The sequence below is a fragment of the Phyllostomus hastatus genome, unplaced genomic scaffold (assembly GCF_019186645.2).
Source record: "Phyllostomus hastatus isolate PE091 unplaced genomic scaffold, TTU_PhHast_1.1 phas_scaffold_78, whole genome shotgun sequence".
NCBI classification, from domain to species: domain Eukaryota; kingdom Metazoa; phylum Chordata; class Mammalia; order Chiroptera; family Phyllostomidae; genus Phyllostomus; species Phyllostomus hastatus.
This window is the reverse complement of record NW_025334041.1, coordinates 58603318-58623310: the sequence shown is the minus strand read 5'-3', so window position 1 is coordinate 58623310 and position 19993 is coordinate 58603318. Positions and strand designations below refer to the sequence as shown.

Here is a 19993-nt window from a genome sequence, read left to right as displayed (position 1 = left end):
GATGGGCAACTAGGTTGCTTCCAGGCCTTGGCTATTTGCAATTTGTATTGCTATGAACTTTGGGTTACACAGGTTCTTTTGAATTGGTGTTTCAGGATTCTTAGGTTATAATACCAGCATTGGAGTTGCCGTGTCAAAAGACAGTCCCATTTTTAGCTTTCTGAGGAAACTCCATACTGTTTTCCACATTGGTTGCACCAGTTTGCATTTTCACCATCAGTGGTCTAGGGTTCCCTTTTCTCCACAATCTCTCCAGCACTTGTTTGTTGATTTGTTCATGATGGTATTCTCATTGGTGTAAAGTGGTAACTCATTGTGGTTTTAATTTGCATCTCTCTGATGGCTAGTGGTACTGAACATCCTTTCATATGTCTCTGAGCCCTCTGTATGTCCTCCTTGGAGAAGTGTTTGTTCGGGTCCTTTGCCCACTTTTTAATTGGGTTGTTTGCCTTCCTGGAATGGAATTGTGTGGTTTTTTTTCTGTATTTTGGAGATCACACCTTTATCTGAGGTATCATTTGCATATATCTTTTCCCATATGGTTTGTTCCCTTTTCATTTTGCTGATGTTTTCTTTAGCTGTGCAGAGCTTTTTAGTTGGATGAAGTCCCATTTGGTTATTTTTTCCTTTATGTCCCTTCCTCTAGGGCACATATCAGTGAAAATACTGCTGCATGGAATGAGATTTTCTCCTCTAGGACTTCTATGGTATCATGACTTATGTTTAAGTCTTTTATCTACTTGGAGTTTATTTTTGTGTATGGTGTAAATTGGTGGTCGAGTTCCATTTTTTTGCGTGTAGCTGTCCAGATCTCGCAGCATCATTTGTTGAGGAGACTATTTTTACTCCATTTTATGCTTCTGCCCTCTTTTTCAAATGTTAATTAACCAGAGAGGCATGGGTTTATTTCTGGGCTCTCTATTCTGTTCCATTGATCTGTGTGTCTGTCCTTATGCCAAATACCAATCTGTTTTGATTATTGTGGCCTTATAATATAGTTTAGGCTTTTATCTTGCTGTCTTACTCTTGCAGAAAGGACTCCTGTAGTGTTGTTAAGCTTGCCTAGGGAGTTTTCCAGATCTTCCCCAACTCCTGCAGGAGGTGGGGCTGGTCTCAACCTTCCCTCCCCTCGGGTCCCAAGGAAGGGGGCCCAATCTGGCCTCAAATAACCTCAGGTGCACAGTTCCCAGTCTCCTGTTCTCAAGAGCACACTGTGGCCTACACTCTACTCTGTACCACTGCGCCAGGCTGGTGCAGGTAGGTGATAAACCACCTCACTTTGCACCTATTTGATCAATCTACTCAGCTGTACTGAGTGGGAGCAAATCATGCCCACAAACCTCCCTTCTTGTTGGCAGGGCTACTGCATGCACCACATCCCTGCTTGGTACACCACAGCTTCCCCTTAAAAAAACAAAAGTCTCTCTGGTTGCTCCCACTGTGGCACTGAGCCATTGTCGTTTTCCACATGCTTCACCTCTCCAAGAAGCCAAGAGTCTTATCTCCATCATGGTCAATCATGGCCCTCCCCTACTCACAGATCCACGTGCAGACAGTACCTCTGGCATCCTGGTGGTTGGCATCTGCCACAGCAGTTAGGGTGTGCTGCGCTAGCTGTGTATGTGCATAGCCTGGTTCTCCCAGACGACTTTGTGTATCTAAGCCACTCCCATCTAGGTCTGAGCATCTAGCCTTGGCAGGGGAAGGAGCTTCTAGGCTGCTATCTCTGACCAAGCTCTCCATGGATCCTGGCCTGGTGGCTGTATGTGCTGTGGCAGTCACAGCTGCTTGTACCACCCCCAGGGACTTTTCCCACCTACCTGTAAAACCTCCTTACTGCCCGTTTTGAAGCATCCTCCATATTCGCTGGCTTTCAAACTTCCTATCAGCTAAGATTCTGTTTACTGTTCCCTTTGTTTTTCAGATCAGCTAAGTATCCAAGTTGAGTGCAAGAGCAAGTAGACTCAGCTCCCACCTACTTGGCTGCTATCTTCTGAACCCTTTTGCTTTATCTTCTTTCAAACTTTCTATGCTTCCTGTACCTGAATGTGTTTCCTTTTCAGTCATTATTTTTTTAATATGTACTTTCTGCCTTTCTCATCTCCTTTTGGGATCTCTATGATATGAATGTTACTGTGCTTGATGTTGTCCCTGAGGTTTCTTATATTATCCTCATTTACTTTTTTTTGTTTCTTTTGGTGTTCTGATTGGCTGATTTCCACTACTTTGCCTTCCAAGTCACTAATGCATTCTTTTGTATCAACTAACCTAGTGTGCTTTTCATCCCAATTATCATATTTTTCATCCGACTGGTTATTATATTTTCTTTGTTGAGATTCTGATTATTCTATTCTTCAGTTTATTGAGCATTTTTATGACTGTCAGTTTGAATTCTTTAGCTAGTAAATTACTTATCTCTATTTCACTAGTTTTCTTTTTTTGTTTTGTCTCTCCATTTGGTACATATTTTTCTGTCTACTCATTTTGACTTTTTTGTATTTGTTCCTATGTTACATAAAATAGCCCTCTCCCAATCTTCAAAGTGTTCTTTTGTGGAAGTAGCCTTTGTGTAGACTCTATGCTGTGTGGTATTTGCAGGCCAGCTGGAGTCACGGTAGTGTGTGTTGTGCCTGGGTTGCCATCTGTTCAGTAGTATTTCTTCCAGGTAGGGTTAGCCTTGTATACATGTATGTTTGGTAGCTCTCTGGTGTTCAGGCTGTGCATGGTCAAGACAGGGTTTGAGGCAGGGCAGCCTAGTTTGTGTGCACTTTCATCCCTTACTGCTCCAAGAGGTCTTTTTTTGTGTGTGCTAAAGCATCATGCCAGTTAGTGTACCTGCCCGGTGCACACACTGGTTATCCCTATTGATTTGATTTGTCTCCTGTGGGATTGGAAGACTCCAATGTGCTGTGTGGGGGAAGCCCCATAAGCAGCCATGCATTTTGGCACTTTGCTGGCTCCCTCTGAGTCCAGGTGGAGCTGTGCTTGTGTGTGTGTATGTGTGTGAGACACGCACTGTAGATTTTTTGACTCCTGCCAGAGCCTGGTCTGGGCTGGGGAGCCATGTGAGTACCTGTGCTACAGCACATACTGGTTCTGCTTTTGCACTGGCTGGGAAGCACAGTGGGTGTGTGCAACAGTGACCTGAGGCACACATGCCTCAGTACCCTGTTGGACACAGTGGAGCAAGTTCCATATGAGGGGTCCCATGCACATTTGTTATGGCACCCTCTTGTTTCTGCTAGAGCTATTTTCAGGAGAGATGGCTGGGGATGTACCATGGTACCCTTGCAGGTTGGTCAGAATACTTAAACAGCTCTGTTATTCCACCAATGCTATCCAAGTGCAGTGAGAATACAAAAACTGGTGCTTACCAGTTCCTCTGCTCCTAGAGGGATCCCTCAAATTCTAGAGAACTCCAATGGTTACTCAATCTTTTTTGTGCTCTCTTTATTGTGTACAAGCTGTTCAGTTGTTCTTCAGTTGTCTCTCAGTAATAATTTATCTAAACACAGGTGTGCATTCTGTGTTTATGGAATGGAACAACACCTCCTCTTATGCCACTGTTTTGAACCTGCCTGAGATCAATTATTTTTTCTTTTTAAAACTTATTGGAAAAGGTAGCTGAGATCTACAGGCAAATGGGCTTGCTAGTATGCCTCTCTTACAATAACTTAACTCTTCTTCAAAGCTTCAGGCCACCTCACTACAGCAGAAGAGCCTATCCCAGTCACTTATTACCACATGGACAAGAAGGGAATTCTACTGGCTGAGCCTTTGTGCTTTGTTTCTTTCTTTTAAAAAAATATTTTATTTATTTTTTGGAGAGGGGAAAGGAGAGAGAAAGAGAGGGAGAGGAACATTGATGTGCAAGAGAAATATTGATCTGTTGCCTCTCACATATCCCCAATTGCAGACCTGGCCTACAACCCAGGTTATGTGCCCTGACTGGGAATTGAACCAACTACCTTTTGGTTTGCAGGCCAATGCTCAGTTTGTTTGTCAGCTTTATGAGTTAGTCAAGTTACTCCTGCCAGGGAAAAGTGTGTGAGGGTCAGAAACGGGTTAAGGGCACTACTTTAAATCATTTTTTTCCTCAAGAACCGTCCAACACTTTCAAGCATTTGTACAGTGAGAAAGGTGTTTTTTTTTGTTCAATTAGAACATAAGGGCCACGTTGTTCTGAAATATTAGACCTCAAATTCCCCTTTCCTCACTAGGTCTTCTAAGGAAATCAAGAGAGCCTTAAGTTGCAGGAGAAAATGAAGGTCACCACCTTGTGGATATTTTGAACAAATGGCTGAGAGATGCTTGTGGCATCTTTTCTTTTGTAACACCCTGGGGGAGAAATTATAATTCAATGCTTGGCCTTTAGAGGAAGAAGTATTTGGGGAATGCTGCAGTGGGGTATATCCAGGATGGCTCCAGCAGTCCCAAAAGTAGTTGTAAACGGAAGACTAAGAAAGGCTGATGCTCCATTACCTCTCTAGGTTCTTTTCTTTTATCACCTCTTCCTCTGCTTCTGAAATTCTTTAATATTAGTAAAATTAGTAGATGTTTTTATTTTATATTTCTTGACCAAACACAAAAAAAGCTTAAGTAATTATCAACATTAATAATCATTTACCCATGACAAAAAAAATCACTCTCAGACCAAAATTTAGTAAGGTTCTTCTAAACATTCTTTTTAGGCCTTGACCTTGGAACTTCCATGTCTATCTTTGCATAACTGAATTTTAGCAAAAATCGTATTAAGTCAGTTTAGTAAAAATCTTCACCCTCAATATATGATCAAATTTCTCATCCCCACTCTAGGTATCTGATCAAGTTGACCCTCTTTCTTCAAGAATCTTGTCAAGATAGTTTAGCCAGAATACCCTTACCCCCAAGGTTTCCCATTAGTAATTTTGTATCTAGTGACTCCCACCCTGCTCCTTGGCTATAAATCCCCACTTGCTTGTGCTGTATTTGGAATTGAGACCAGTTCTATGCTGAGGTCCGTTTTCCTGTACAGCAACAATCCTAAGTAAAATCTGTTTATACAACTTTACTACCCAGCTCTGGTTTGGACACCTACCCCCACTTCCAATACCAAACAGGGTTAACATTATTGAAATAGCAGTTATCAAGCCCAAATGGGAGAAGCTATTGCACTGCATTTTAATCATTAAATATATAACATTTACCTCATACTAGATGCTGCACAGCATACAAAAATAGATATAATATTCCCTGACCTCAAAGGACATTGGGTGTGAATAACAAACCAAGAAAACAAATTAACCAATATTTATCACAAATTATTTTATATAGCTATATAAGAATAAATATAAAATTTTTTCCTTCTCTATTTACCTTGATGTACTATGGTGATTAAATAATAGCAAAAGGTAAAACGATAGAGTTTGACTCCATCAATGACCTCATGGCTTCTAACTGGTTAATGGCAAATGAAGATGGCAAAAAACACGATGGAGGACTTATAAAAGCAAGAAAACTAGGCCAAGTTTGAAGAAAATGCAACAGGACCATCAATGAAATAAAAGGGCAGCTTCCTGGGACTTGGTTCTGCCTGAAGTCTGATACAACATGAGGGACAAGTTCAGACAAGGCAACGGCTAAAAGCACAAACACATTTTTTGGCTCTCAAATGGATGCCTCTTCCTTGATCTCATCTCTTCCCAGCAGCCTTCTGATTGCTTTACCTAACTTTGAAACCTGATCATGCCACTCCCCTATTAAATAACACTATTCAGTGCCTCTGCATTGCCTAATAAATAACAGACTAACTCCGTCACTTGGCTTATGGGGTCCCCCATGATAAGATTTGTGCTCCCTGGGACTTCCTTCTCCAGTACCTGTTCCCATGGTATTCGCCAAGCTGTTCCTCACTTTTTTTCTTATGCCAATCTTCTGCCAGGTGAGTCCTACTCTCACCTTTACAGAGCTAACTTATTCATCATCTAGATCTGGTTTGGAAGTCTTCCCTGAACCTTTCTCCAGAAGGCCAGGGGTATATATCTTTTACTGGACCTACCACGTTGCAAGGACTGCTTTGTGTGACTGGTTCCTTTATGCCACTGTGAGTTATTGAGGGCAGTGGCTATGTCTCATTCATTTTTAGAATCCCCAGTATACAGCACAGTCAACTAGTGAACGTTTGTGAGGAAAGATAAAGTTCCTAAAAGCATGGAAGAAGGCAAAGTCCATTGTACTATTTTATAGTTGTTGAGTACCTGAGGGGCTTTTGAAGACTGGTTCTGCTACTTGAGTGACTTCAAACAAAATTTTCTAATATACTAATGGAAAAAAGCCTAGTAATACCCTTCCGATAGGCATCTTGGAAAAAGTAAATGAAGTAAGACATACAAAGCACTGGATCAGCTTAATCAAACTGAGTTCTTTCCTCATCCCTATGTGCCCCTACTCCCAGTATAACTCATGACAATAAGCAAATCCTGCTTACCCAGGACATGTTTAATTGCAAGAATAAGGTTAACTCTTGATAAAAATCAAACAATAGTTTCATATTGGAAGAGCTTTCTTGATTTCTTTTCTTCTTTCAGCAACAGTATTTCTGGATTTCTTCTGCAAGCCATAAGCAATGCAGGATGCGTTTCTTTTCAGCAGCCACTTCCATTTCAGAGAACTGGCCCAAGAGTTTCTGGACAAATATATTTTGATCTTTCAGAAAAATATTCGTATTGACTCCTACATTTGGCATATTCTCCAGGGACCCAGATTTGAAATGGAAGCTTAAATGTCGGTTTCGTTTTAGACCAGGCCCTTTCTCTTCAATCCATGTCAAAGGACTGCAAAAAAGAAAAGAACCATAATGTTAGAGATTACACAGGAGTGCAAATGAATGCTTGCTGGCACCTGAGTACCTGGTAACAGGTTCTCATTTTGTACCCACCTTCCCTGAAGCTGCTGCTCACTGTGCTGGTTCAGGTGGCAAGCCAACCTCCACCATCCTCCCAAAGGTAATGATTTCCAACTTGACTTGAAAGAGTCTTTTATTGAATTTTGCCATCAGCCAGGAGAATTCATGCAATAATTTTTGTGTGAACACTAATTTGTTATTCAGGAATTTCTACTGAGTCTCATGGATGGATCCCTCTAGGGGAGCCAGATAAGAGCTGTAGGCAATCATGAACCACCTGAGATTTTGTGCAAATTATTTCCATGTGCATGTGCATTTTTATGGGAAAGTATTCTTTCATTACATTCTCAAAAAAGTGTATGACTCACCACATGCTACAAAACACCAGACATTCCCTGCTGGTTAACAAAGCACCTGTTTCCATTTCAAATTTTTCCCATTAATGTCAGTACTCACAAAAATATAAAATCCTAATAGATTACTTCTCTATAAAGAGCTGGTTCTCCAGCTCTTGGTTTATCCTTTCTCTTGGTTTATCTTTTATCTTTCTCTTGGTTTATCCTTTCTCTTGGTTTATCTTTTATCTTTATAATAGATAAGAGCTGTGTTATCTGCTTAATGAAAACAAAGAAACCTGGTAAGTAGACTTTGAATTAAAGTAAGCTGTATTGAATGACATGAAAAATATAAAATCTGTTGTTTTTTATATTCTAAAAAGAATACAGCATTAGGCTTTTTAAATTAAAAAATACATAATTCTTCCACCTAACTAAAAGTATCTTTAGTTGGACGTAATTCTTTTATATATTTGTCTGTATATATATGGCATATAAATTATAAACAACTGACTATGCTTTTTTAACTTATTTAAAACATTATTTTTCTGCATAGCATGTACAACTGATTGTATACTTTATTTAGTATTTTATTGTTGCCATATCTTTAAGCTCATTGCTAGTTCAAATTAATATGAATATCCTCTATTCAGTATCTTCACAAATATATAGTATTCCTTCCCTCTTCTTAGTACAAATTCCCAGGAATGAGATTTAGTACTGGCCTCTAGCTACTCCTATCTGCTTTATCCTACCTTTTCTTTTCCTACAGGGATGAGTTAGGGTCACGAAGAAGGCAACTTTGTTAGACTTTGTACTAAGTGATGAAGTTTTCAGTGTGAACAGGGAAAGTGTTAATTCCTAAGCATGCATCAGGGTCTCTGGCCTTCTCTTATGTTCTGCCACCATTACTAGGATTTCCTCTTTCCTTTTCCACTGGACTATAGTAGGTCAGGCCTGGGATGGGCAAGTTAGACCAGCATTGCTAAGGAATGAAGAGAAACTACCATTTGTTTCCTTGCTTATTCTCTTCCTCTAGAGTGATGGGCCATAATAAGGCATAAAATTAGGTGTGAGGCTGCAGGAAAAGCACCAAGCAAGTCATTTAAGATTGTTTTGCGTGTTGAAGGAAGCTCAATGTTGCTTCCAACCTAAAGGAGTACTCTCCTTTGGCTAACTTAGCTTACCAAGACTTAGGATGTGGAATGAATGTTTAACAGAGAAAAATCTGAAGTATATAAAGGTGGAGCCATTCTAATAACCATTCGCGCAAGGAGACATCAGGACAGAAGTTGACAGAGTAACTTCCTCATTTTGTGTTCCTATATGCCAAACACTTCAAAAGCCACATTTTTTCCTAAACATGAATTTACAAGTGACAGCCTCAGTGTTTGGCACTTTACTGCAAACTGTATGGAGTACAGTTGTGGATAGAATCTGGTCTACTTTTGTTCTGGGCTTGGACGGCACCTAACTTCAGGTATCCCAACCCAAAACACAAACCTGAATTCACAGACAGCTTTTCCACTTCTCCTCTCTGTAAAAACATTCACATGCAAATATGTGCATTCATCAACCTGGGCAGTGACTACCTGTAAAAATGCTTCTTACTTCTCACTTTCTATAGGGAGGTATTCAACCACATCCTCATTCCTATTGCTAGCACATGTCTGCAAGAACTGCGGAGGTGGTGGTGATTTTCAAACTGTTCTTTCCCTAGCCGTGAAGGACAAGCAGGCAGGGCCATGAATGGCTCTGGCTTCTATCAACTGGCTTCAACATGAGTACAAGTTGAAATTTGTACATCTTCTATATATTGGCTGTCCACATAAGATTTGGTTTAAAAAAACATTCTGATGCTTATTTTTGGAAAGTTGGAAAACTGGTTAAATGCAAAGTACGTGGGCTTGGGAATTAAGTTACACTAAACTTTCCTGGGTAATTCTGGGACCTACCTCACTGAGAGACAAGAAATAGGATAAGGTGCATTTTCCATGGTATTCCTTGCTCATGTCCTTGTGTAATTTTGGGGAGAAGGCGTGACAATTTGGGGACTGGAGACAGGCTGCCTAAGTGATTAAATGTGATTCTCACTCAATCACTTGTTAGCTCTGTGCCCTTGGCAAGATTTTTAACCTGAGTCTCAGTTCCCTAGTTGAAAATAATCTCTACTTCAGAGAGGTGGTATAAAGATTACATAAGAAAATCCCTTAGGACTAGAGCTATACCTAACACATAGCAAGTGCTTAAAAGACATTAGCTAATACGAGCATTTGTAAAACAGGGTTTTGAATAATGTTCCCTGTCTTGCTAGTTCTTTTACTGTGACCCTTCTAAATCATGCCTCCCCTCCTCCCCATCTCCCCCTGTGGTTTTGCTCCATTCCACTATGTTGCTTGAAGATAGCTGTAATCTAAAAAATTGTGTCTGGAAACAACTGACAAAGGTACCTAATATGTAGTAATAAGATCTGGAAAGATATCTACTTATACAATCTAGCCCGCAAATTAAGATAAATTTTGGGCAAAAAAAGAGGAAAGAGGCCCACAAACGCCAAAGCATTCATCCCAGGCAAAGTCAGAAGCCAGAGCTATATTCACAGGATAAAAAGGCTTTACTGTGTCACACAGCACTCTACCACAGCATACATAAACCAGACAGGGACCAATCTGCTGCAAAGAATTGTAGTTCAGTAAGTTTCCTATTCTGGAAATCATTAAAATGATCCATGAATCAATAAATTTAATCAAAATTTATTAAGTCATAAATTTAAATCAAATATTTACATTCATGTCAGGCAAAGATTCCAGTAAAGAGCAATTAAATTAAACTAGTAAACTAGTAAGGTGTTCAATCTATCAACTAAGTTTTTGTTATGACTCAAACTTCCAAAAAAAAAATGTTTATTACAAACTACCAAAAAGTTGGTCTAAATTCTACTAAAAATTAATTTCTTAGCTATTTTTGGGGGGTGTTTTTTTCATTGAGGTAGAGTTGACAAGTAACACTGTATTAGTTTCAGCCTACAACTACTTTTAAAAAATCATGGTACAGCCTTTACATTCCTCAATGTGATGACAAAGATTAATGTTAATGGTCCTTACTAACTGCTTTAATACCAAATAAAAATAATTTGAAATACTACAGATACTCCAATCCACGTAAGAAAATTTCTCATATCCTTCCATATAACATACAGTTTTCTAATTTGAGGGAATACAAAATGTCAGAATGTTTCCTCCACCCCTATTTCCCAATCAATAAAAAAGAAATAATGAGTATACCACTTTACCTATGTTGTGGTGGTGGTGGTGACATTAAAAATGCAGTTTGGAAGGTGAAAGTATTATATGAATTTAAGAAATTATAATATGGAATTTGTTATCTGTCCCAACATTCACCCAATACTTGCCTCACCTTTACAATAACAAGGGTCAGCTCCTGCTTTCTTCACATCTTATTTTCTGAGTAACTCCTACTTAAACTTTAAGACTGAGCACAGTACCTCCTCCTCTAAGAGGCATGATCTGACCTCTCCAGTTTCCCCTTCCCTGTACTGCTACAGCACTTTGAGATACCTTTAGCTCTGAACACAGGGGATAGCACCTGCAGGTGGACATGTACAAATATGGCTGCAATTCCACATGGTCAGCATCAGAGCCAGGGGCCACCATATGCTGCATATCCAAGCTCTGCATGTTTCACCTTCATCTGTTACCTCTGCCTTTCCCTAGAAAAGAGGTAACTGCTCAAAATGGGTATCAGGCTTCATTCAGGGTATCATACACTGTTCTTTTTTTAAAAAATACTGAATGGTCTGTTTATTTTACTACCAAGAGACCCACCTACCTGGAAACACACAGAGAAACTCTAAAACCTTTGCTCTTTTAAATATTTTACACAGCCGAAATGCTTTTAAAAGAAAGTTATAAATGTGCTTTTGTTGAAAAAGACTTGTTGTAAGAATTAAAGAATAAGAATATTTTGGGAACAGTATTACAGTATGATGTGAGGATAAAACTAAAGAAAAATAGAACCTTAAATTTTGGTCACACTGAGAGATGAATATTTGGACATGTGTTAAGCAAGGTAAAATGTTAATGGCAGGATCTAGCCAGTACTTGTATGGGTGTTCACTGCAAAATCCTTTCAACTTTACCATATGTCTAAAACTTTTATAATAAAATTTTGGAAGAATATCAGGCCACAGAAGCTACTAGGTGTGATACTGCTTACCTGTATGGCTTAGGCAACCTGCTCAGATTCTGTAGGTCTCTCTTTACTTACTAGTCAAGGGGATCATATTTCCCTTACACAGGGCTGCTGTGAGGATGAAATAAGGCAATATAAGTGAAATCTCAGTACCTGTTCTATTTGCAGAAGTAGACATTCCTTCCAGAATTGGGGTTAAGAGTCTAGGCCTACCAGGTTCCCTTTAGATTGAGCCTTTTAAACACAGGAGGATGTCCTTATGTTTCTTTCTATTCATGGTTTCTGACAACCTACCATTTATTTTCTGTCTCCAAGCACACAGTCATTTTCATGTACTGATCTTCCTTTCGCTCTTCCAAAGTGGCAGACACGAGAGAAAGTTCCCCAAAGAGAGAGACTAGCCATGTCAGGCGAGAAATGCCACTGAATGCAGGGAAGCCAAACCGTTCTTCTTCCAATGGGCCAGCTGTGGAGAATCACAAACACTCTGGTAACTAGGAAATAAAGAACTGACAGCTGAAGAGCAGAGTAGCATGTACATGGGTATGGCACGGAGTAAAGAGATGTGGCTGGGTAATTAGGACAAAACAATCTTGTCTTAATGTGCAAAATAACTAATACAATGAAAACTAAGGTGCTTGAATATAAAATTCTGTCACAAAGGTGTCAATTTTTTCTTGTTTATTAAATTTAATTGTTAGTATGATAAAACATTTTCTTGGAAATAGCACTCAATCTGCTCTATGGAACAATTAAAATGCTTCAGGCTTCTAAAATGCATGTGTATGTATATAAACATATACTTATACACACATACATATATATCCTCTTCAGTTAGTGATTTGAAGAAGAGAGAAACCAACATATTTAGTTCCTCAAGCCTATGTTCCTATAAATACCATATAACTATCTATATACATCACAAAAGATAAAAGTTTCACAACTGTGAAGAATACTATAATACCTATAACCTATGTCAATATCAAGAAAATTGACAGTGTTGCCTTCTTAGCCTTCATTATTTCCCGAACAAAAGTATATTCAAGAGTATCAATGTGATCAATCTAGTTAAGATACAGTTCTTCTTTTTCCCCAACCTAAATTACATACATAAGTTAGATTTAAAAGACTTTATACTTATTATATTGCTCTAAAAAGCACACATTTCTTATCATTGTGATGCTGAATTAAAGTTAATAATTATTAATATGTTTTTAAAAGGATAAGTTATAAATAAAAGCAAAATGACTTCTGCTCAAGAGGTGGACTAGGTAAGTGCTATGCTGGCCTCTTCCCATGAACACATCAAAAGTACAACTAAATTGCAGAACAACCATTACTGAAAACCACATGAAGACTAGCTGGACATAACTCCTATAACTGAGGACATAAGGAAAACGCCACCTTGAGACTTGTGGGAGGGGCAGAGACATGGTATGAACAGGCCCCATATCCATATTGTGGCAGTTAAAGAATGGAAGATATAGCTCAGCTGTGGAGAACACCTGAGGAGCAAGAGTCCCAGCCCCATACCAGGCTACCCAGCCTAAGGCTCCAGAGCCAGAATAAAAGTCCCTAAAATTTCTGACTCTAAAATCCAGTGGGGATGGCAGCTCAGTAAGATAGAGGGCTGTTGCAGACCTATGCACAAACTCACTTTCTTAAGCTCACTTGCTCTGAGCTCCAGCACTGCTGTAGCAGCTTGAAAAATGCCAGGGACATAAAGGGAGAAGCTGAATTAACTAACTTCAAGGTGAGGGCAGGAGTGTCAGGGGTTAGGGCAGCTATGTACAGGGACAGAAATGCTGGCAGACACCATTGTTCCTTTGTTAAGCACTCCCCACACCCAGCCTGCGGGCTTGATACAATATCTAAGATATCCATTAATCTGCCTAAACACCAATCACCCTTGCCTGGCAATTCCCTGAGCCCTGACCCAGTCAAATTACACTTCTGGCCCGACTTCTTCCGTAGCTTTTCCAAACAAACTGGCTACCTCAGAGCTCATGTGTGCATCTTCCTAAAAGATCTCTAAAGTTCAAAAATACCAAACAAGTAGCATCTGGCCCCAGCATGTCTGCTACTGCTTGCTAAGCTGCTTTAAGCAAAAAACTAGTGGAAGCTGGTGTCAGTTCTCTACTTAGTCTCTCCCAGGTACCTCCAAGCCAAGCACAGGTGGCAACATTCTATAGATCACATTTGCAGCAAATGTTTACTGCATATCTTTACAGTAACTTCCTATAGTCTGTGCTAATTCTCCCAAGGACAGAGTGTAACCAGACCAATCACTCCTATCATTCCCTTGCAGTTGCAACATTTTTTTTCTTGTTAATACGTAAGAAGTAATCAGTAACATCCTTTCTTTTGTTATCTGTAAAAAGTAATCACCTAAGGTAAACCTGAGCATAATGAATGAGAACTTTGTTCAATGTATGCTATTAGAAAACCAATAAAAGCCTGTCAAGGCAAGCGTTGAGGCACTCTCTCTCTGAGAGTGGCCATGCCATCCCTTTTTCTCCACAGGACTTCTGCAGTCTGTGTGAATTTGTTTGTTGCATTCACAACATACAGACCCCACTGGACAGAGTCCGCATAATTAGGCCACAGAATAAGTCCCCCAAAATTTAAGAATGAAATCGTATCAAGCATCTTTTCCTATTACAATTTGGTATGAAACTAGAAATCAATTACAAGTAAAACCTAAAAACACACAAACACACAGAGGCTAAGTAACCTGCTAATAAACAATGCATGGGTTAACAGCAAGATCAAGGAAACAATAAAAAGATACCTTGAGACAAATAAAAATAAAAACACTCACCTAAAATATATGGGACAGAGTCAAAGTACTTCTAAGAGAAAAACATAGAGTAATACAGGGCTATTTCACAAAGCAAGAAGAATCTCAAGTAAACAATCTAAACTTACATCTAAGAAACTATAAAAAGAGAAACAAACAAAGGCCAATATGAACAGAAAAAAGGGGATACTAAAGACCAGAATAGCAGTAAAAGAAATGTAGTCTAAAGAAAAAATACAAACGATCAATGCAACCAAGAGGTGGTTCTTTAAATAGATTTTAAAAATTGATAAATCTTTAACAAACTCATCTAGGGAAAAATAGAGAAAACCCAAATAAATAAAATTAGATATGAAAAAAGTCAAGTGACAACTGACACTACAGAATTACAACAGACTGTAAGAAAATTCTATGAAAAATTATATGCCAACAAATTAGACACTGTGGCAGAAATGGTTAAATTCACACAAACAATCTTTCCAGACTGAATAAAGAAGAAACAGAGAGACTTCAGGTCATGAAGGCAGCATAGGCAGACATGGCTCATCTCTTCACACAACCACATCAAAATTACAACTAAAATATAGAACTATCACTCAGACCTGTCAGAAATCAAGTTAAATGGAAGTCTGACAACTACAGAATTAAAGGAACCACATCCAGACTGGTAGTAGGGGTGCAGATGCAGAACAGGCTGGTCCCACACCCATGTGTGGTGGATAAAAATTCAGGAGGGATATCTTGGGAGTGAAGAGTCCCAGACCCATAGCAGCCCCCCAGCCCAGGATTCCAGTGCTAGGAAAAGATGTCCCACAACTTCTGGCTGAAAAAAAACAGAGGGAACTGTGTCCGTGGAAGAAACTTCTGGAGCCCAAGCAGTTCCTCTTCAAGAACGCACACATGGACTCATCTACTCAGACTCACTCCCTTGAGCTCAAGCACCGGGGTAGCAACTTGAAAGGTACTAGTGGTACACAGGGAGAAACTGAAGTGTTTTTCCTTGGCATCAGGGCAAGCAGAGGCTACAGTCCCTTTGCTAAATCCTCCCCAAACAAAGTCAGTTGGCTGGTGCCATATCTGAGATTCCATCAACCTGGCTAACACTGTTTGATCCATCTTGGAGATCCTCAGAGACTCCGCCCCGCCCAAATTACATGCCTGCCCAAACTGCTTTTCCATATGGATGGATGGCCTTGACTCGTGCTTCAAAAACTTCCCAAATCCTATCAAAAAAGTGACAGGTGGCTTTAGTAAGCCACAGGCCTGGCACCAGCAGCAGCCAGATTAGATTCACAGCTTGGTTTGCCTGAGAATCTCTAAGTTCAGCACAAGTACCAGCCATGTCAGATTGCTTTATAGCTCAGGTGGGGTACCCCTGGCAAAACACAGGTGGGAAATAACTTAATCTGTACCAACTGGGAAAAACCAGGGCCAGCGCACCCAGTGGATAGCTACAGACCATGCTGGAGCACCACCTCCCTGCTGCTGCAAGGCTAATCCTTCATGGAGGGTGGAGGTTGGTGATCTGTGGTCCCAGCCAATCCTTGCAGTTGACTGGCCTGAATAAATTCCTTCTGTTCACCTGCCAACAGCAATCAAGGCTGAACTACAAGAGGAGGGTGTACTCAGCCCACACAAAGTGCACACCTCGAGTACCCAGCTTGGGTGATAAGGGGGGCTCTGCCACTGGACCCTACAGGACACCTACTACATTCAACCACAATACCAAGACATGGAGTCAAAGCAGCTCTACCTAATACACAAACAACACAGGGTGGCTGTCAAAACAAGGAAACAAAGAAACGTGGCCCAAATTAAAGAACAGATCAAAACTCCAGAAAAAGAACTAAACAAAATGGAGATAAGTGATCTATCAGATGCAGAGTTTAAAACACTGGTCATAAGGATGCTCCAGGAACTTAGTGAGGACCTCAGCAGCATTAAAAAGATCAGAAATGAAGGATTCACTAACTTAAATCAAGTGAAATTTACAGGGAAATAACAGTAGAGTGGATGAAGCCGAGAATCAAATCAATGATTTGGAACATAAGGAACCAAAACAACCAATCGGAACAACAAGATGAAAACAAAATCCAAAACCATGAGACTAGTATAAGCAGCCTCTGGGACAACTTCAGGAGGCTCAACATTTGCATCACAGGGGTGCCAGAAGGAGAAGAAAAAGAGCAAGAAATTGGAAATCTATCAAAAAAAAAAAAACAGTGAAAGAAACTTTTCTAATTTGAGGAAGAAAATAGACATGCAAGTCCAGGAAGCAGAGAGAGGCCCAAACAAGATGGATGCAAGGAGGCCACTCCAAGACACATCATAATTAAAATGCCAGAGGTTAAAGAAAGAGAGAATCTTAAAAGCAGCAAGAGAAAAGAAGTTAGTTACTAGATAGTTGCCAAATGAGATGGGGGGTGCGGGAGAATGGATGAAGGAGTGAGAGGATTAAGAAGTACAAATTGGGGTTTTCCGCCCAAGATGGAGGTATAGGTAGGTACATATTGCATCCTCTCACAACCAAAAGAAGGACAACAAATTTGAAAACAAAAAATAACCTGCAATGCCAGAAAATCAACCTGTATGGAAGTCTGACAATGAAGGAGTTAAAGAAAAAACATTCATTCAGACTGGTAGAAGGAGTAGAGATGGGCAGCTGGGGTAGAGAGGACTCGTGGCAAGGCAGCGGCTAGCAGACTGCGTGAGGTGGCGGCTTGCAGAGCAGGAAGTCCCATATTTGCATGTGGATAAACCAGGAGGAAAACTGGGCAGCCAGACAGACTGCATAACCCGGGGATCCAGTGTGGGGAAATAAAACCTCTGACTGAAAAAACCTGTGGGGTTGCGGTAGTGGGAGAAACTCCCAGCCACACAGAAGAGTTCGCTGGAGAGACCCACTGGAACATACACAAACCCACTCTCCCAGGAATCAGCATTTGCAGAAATACTCAATGATAATTTAGCAATCCAAATTCTGCCATATACTGAAAAGATCATAAACCATGATCTAGTGGGATATATTCCTGGGATGCAAGAATGGTTTGATATCCGCAAATCAATTAACATAATACACCACATAAAAACAAAAGATAACAATCATATAATAATACCAATAGTTGCAAAAAAGAATTTGACAAAATCCAGCATCCATTTGTCATAAACACTTTCAGCAAAGTGGGAATAGATAGAAAATACCTCAGCATAATGAAGATCTCATATGGCAAGCCCACAGCTACCAACAGACTCAGCAATGAAAGTGTTTTTCTTAAGATTTGAAACAAGACAAGAATAACGACTTTCACGACTTTTATTCACCATAGTACTGCAAGTCCTAGTCATAGCAATCAGATAAGAAAAATAAATGAAGGTATGCAATTGGAAGAGAAGATGTAACACTCTCATTATTTGCAGATGGCATAATACTATATAAATACTCCACACACACACAAAACTATTAGATGGATCTGGAGAACATTATGCTAAGTGAAATAGGCCAGGTGGTGAAAGACAAATACCATATGATCACACCTTTAAGCAGAACCTAATCAACAGAACAAACAAGCAAGCAAAATATAACCAGAGACATTGAAATAAAGAACAAACTGACAGTAACCAGAGGGGAGGGGGCAGAGGAATAATGGTGGAAAATATGGTAAGGGCCATCAATCAAGGCATGTACAAGGGACATATGGACAAAGCCAAAGGGGGAAGGTTCTAGGGATGGAGGTGGAGATGAGCTGGACAGGGGGGGCATGGTGGGGGGAAAATGGAGACAGCTATATTTGAATAACAATAAAAAAATTACAAAAACAATAAAAAAATAAATAAAACTGTGTTTAATTTGTACTCTACACAAATTTTACTTGCATGAAATGATCATAGAACTTTCCAAAATTCAAGCAACTTTGAGATGTATACTTACGTAAATAAAAAGTACATAAAAGTGAAAAAAACTATTAGAACTGATAAATGAATTTAGTAATTTACAGGATACAAAATTAATATTCACAAATTGATTGCATTTTATATACCAATAACAAACTATCAGAACAATCCAATTTATATTCAAAAACATTACATCTAAAGAATAACATACCTAATTGAATCCAAAAAATAATATACCTAGCAATAAATTTAACCAAAGGAAACTATAAGACACTGAGGAAATTGAAGACAGAAATAAATGCAAGCACGCATACACCATGCTCATGAATAGATAGAATTAACAGCGTTCAAATGTCCACACTACCCAAAGTAACTTACAAATTCAATGAAATCCCTATCAAAATGCCACATTTTCTACAAATAATCCTAAAATTTATATGGAACAAAAAATACCCTGAATAGTCATGTAAAATGAGAAAGAAAAACAAAAGCTGAAAGGTATCATATATTATTTCATGTTCACGCATATTCTAATTCTATGAAGTATTTATTAACATATGCATTAAATGAAATAATGCATGCCACATACTTAGCACAGTTCCTTGCATAGATTAATGGATATTATTATTATTTGTTGCCACAATTCTCATTACCTTATTTTAAATGATAAAGATAGATTTTGAAATGAGGTTCCACTGTATATTCTGAAAACTCATAAAGAGATGGAAGGTTTTCATTTTAACAATGCCAGGCCATCAATAGACATATTTTAAAAAAATGGCTATCAACAACTGAACATAAGAAAAACAAAAACAAAAACTAAGCAAACAACTAGAACAGGAACTGAATAACAGAAATGGAGACCACATGGAGGGTTATCAGTGGGGAGAGAGAAGGAAGAATGGGGAAAAAAGTACAGGGAATAAGAAGCATAACTGATAGGCACAAAATCGACAGGGGTGGTTTAGAATAGCATAGGAAATGGAGAAGCCAAAGAACTTTTATGCACAACCAATGGACATGAACTAAAGGGAGGGGAATGTTAGAGGGAGGGGAGTGGAGAATGGAGGGGGGTAAAGGAGAGAAAAAACAATTGGACAACTGTAATAGCATAATCAATAAAATACACTTAAAAAAGAAAAAAATGACTATCATTAGTAAATCAACAAACAGTAAGTGCTGGCAAGGATGTGGAGAAAAGAGAACTGTAACACATTGTCAGTGGGAATGCAGACAGGTGCAACCACTATGGAAATCAGTATGGAGTTTCCTCAAAAAATTAAAAATGAAATTGCCTTTTGACTCAGCAATCCCACTTCTGGGAATACATCCTAAAAATCCTGAAAAACCAATTGAAAAGAAAAAAAGGAGCCCTATGTTCACTGCACCATTATTTATAATAATAGCCAAGATCTGGAAACAGCCCAAGTGCCCATCAGTATATGAGTGGATAAAAAAGTGTGGTACATTTTCACAATGGAATACTACTTGGCTGTAAAGAGGAAATCTTACCTTTTGGGACAGCATGGATGAACCTGGAGATTATTATACTAAGTAAAATAAGCCAGTAAGAGAAATACAAATACCATATGATATCACCTATACGTGGAAATCTAATGAGAAAAATAAACTGACAAACAAAACAGGAATAGCCATGGACACATGGAACAGATTGACAGCTGTTGGGGTGGGGGGGAAGGGTTGGGAGTCTAGAAGAAATAAGGTGAAAAAATTAAAAAAACTACACATAATATGCATATAAATGTATACATACACATCACATAGACAACACTGTGGTGATAGAGGAAAGGGAATGTGGTGGGCAGAGAGCAAAGAAGGGATAAATGAGGACAGAAAGAGACTTTGCTTTGG

General features: G+C 39.2%; 1 protein-coding gene across 4 annotated transcripts in view; it reads right to left on the bottom strand.

The window, feature by feature from the left end:
• Window positions 1-6459: 6459 nt before the first annotated feature.
• The window catches only part of BLVRA (biliverdin reductase A), a 162991-nt gene continuing 149457 nt past the window's right edge, over window positions 6460-19993 (bottom strand). For all 4 annotated transcript variants that reach the window (XM_045827547.1, XM_045827548.1, XM_045827549.1 and 1 more), the window contains 2 exons: window positions 11725-11896; window positions 6460-6812 (listed from right to left, as the gene is read on the bottom strand). In XM_045827547.1, the coding sequence (XP_045683503.1) occupies window positions 6563-6812; window positions 11725-11896 (422 nt within the window). In that variant the 3' untranslated portion in view covers window positions 6460-6562. The remainder of the gene's footprint in view (window positions 6813-11724; window positions 11897-19993) is intronic.